This window comes from Abrus precatorius, unplaced genomic scaffold, assembly GCF_003935025.1.
Source record: "Abrus precatorius isolate BTA unplaced genomic scaffold, Abrus_2018 Scaffold8, whole genome shotgun sequence".
Taxonomy (NCBI): domain Eukaryota; kingdom Viridiplantae; phylum Streptophyta; class Magnoliopsida; order Fabales; family Fabaceae; genus Abrus; species Abrus precatorius.
The window spans coordinates 6,475,375-6,477,213 of NW_020874428.1; the positions used below are offsets into that span (position 1 = coordinate 6,475,375).

At 38.3% G+C, this 1,839-nt stretch overlaps 1 protein-coding gene across 1 annotated transcript; it reads right to left on the reverse strand.

Moving 5' to 3' along the window:
- Positions 1-393: 393 nt before the first annotated feature.
- On the reverse strand, positions 394-1,233 carry LOC113874146 (uncharacterized mitochondrial protein AtMg00810-like). Its single transcript, XM_027512366.1, has one exon. It carries the CDS (start codon positions 1,231-1,233, stop codon positions 394-396), a length of 840 nt encoding a protein of 279 aa, XP_027368167.1.
- Between the last annotated feature and the right edge of the window lie 606 nt (positions 1,234-1,839).

Sequence of the window (1,839 nt, forward strand, 5' to 3'; positions counted from 1 at the left end):
GTTTATATAAAGAAATATTTACAAGAATTAGAACAAGTTGAGAGCTATAGGGTTATACGGGTTTGGGCCATTGTTTTGTTAGCCTCCCTCAAGCTGGAGGTGTATAAAGATCAATCAATTCCAGTTTGGATACATTTGACCTGAAAAGACGATGTGGTAATGCTTTAGTGAACATGTCAACAAGCTGATGAGAGGATGGAACTAGCAACAATCGCATTAGACCTATTTGAGCCTTTTCTCAAACAAGATGGCAGTCTATTTCCAAGTGTTTTGTTCTCTCATGAAACACTCGATTTGATGCAATGTAAAGTGCACTTTGGTTGTCACAATATAATATAATGTTGTAGGTTTGGAACAACGTATTTTTAAATCATTGAGAAGATATGTGAGCCACTATAGTTCACATGTACTTGTAGCAAGAGCACGATACTCCGCTTCTGAAGACGAACGAGACACTGTACTTTGCTTTTTTGTTTTCCATGACACTAGAGAGTTCCCAATGAAGAAGCAATAACCTGTGCTTGATCTGCGCGTGTCAACACAAGTCCCCCAATCTGCATTGCTGAAGCCAATTAAATGTATAAGAGTGTCCCTTTTGAATTGAAGACCTTTGCTTGGAAAACCCTTCAGGTATCTTAAGACTCTCCTTGTAGCACTTAGATGAGACTTTGTGGGATGAGCCATAAATTGGCTGAGTTGTTGGGTTGCACAAACAATGTCAGGACAGGTTGTGGTGAGGTAAATTAGACGACCAACAAGACGCATATAGGATAAAGGTTCATCAAGAAGATCACTAGAATCATTTTGACACAGCCACAATGAACTATCCATAGGCATTGAACAAGGTTTGCAACCCAACATTCCAGAATCAGCAAGCAACTTAAGACAGTATTTACGTTGTGATACATACATGCCATCAGCAAAGTGATTTATTTCTAAGCCCAGAAAGTATTTCAATGCTCCTAAATCTTTAACTCGAAAATTCGAATGAAGAACATATTTGATTTGGGCCATTTCAGCAGCAAAGTTCCCAGTTAAAACAATGTCATCCACGTAGATTAACAAAGCTGTAAATTTATCTCCATCGTGTTTGATAAATAAACTATGATTTGCATGTGATTGTTTGTAACTAAATGAAATAAGTAGATCAGAAAGCTTTTCATACCATTTACGGCTAGCTTGTTTGAGGCCATATAGAGTTTTTTTTGAGTTTGCAACTCTGAGAATAGCCATGGCTTTGCAATCCTTAAGGAATTGTCATATAAACCTCTTTAGACAAGTCACCATGAAGGAAAGCATTACTCATGTCAAGTTGTTGAAGCTGCCATTTATTTGCAAAAGCAAGAGCGAGGATGACATAGACAGTGGCCATTTTTACCACGGGAGAGAATGTTTTAAAGAAATAAATTCCTTCCACTTGAGAAAAACCCTTTGCAACCAATCGCGCTTTGCATCGTTCCACGCTTCCATCTGGTTTTCTCTTAATTTTGTAGACCCATTTGCATCCTATAAGTTTAACACCAGCTAGAGTATCAACAATTTCCCAGGTGTTGTTGAGTTTTAAGGCCTCAATTTCATCTTTCATGGCTTCAACCCAACAGGGACTCAAAACTGCTTCCTGATAACTTTGAGGTTCAACCTCAGAGGATAAATTCATTATATAGTGACACTCAAACTCAGAGATGTTAGAATAAGACAGAACAGACTGGAGAGGATACAAGCATGTTGATGATAATTGATTTAGCTTCGTCTCGAAGCTACAAATATAGTCTGCAAGGCGAACATTGGGTTTGATAGGTCGAGAAAAGCATCTTGGGACAAAGAGAGTAGGTGTAGGAG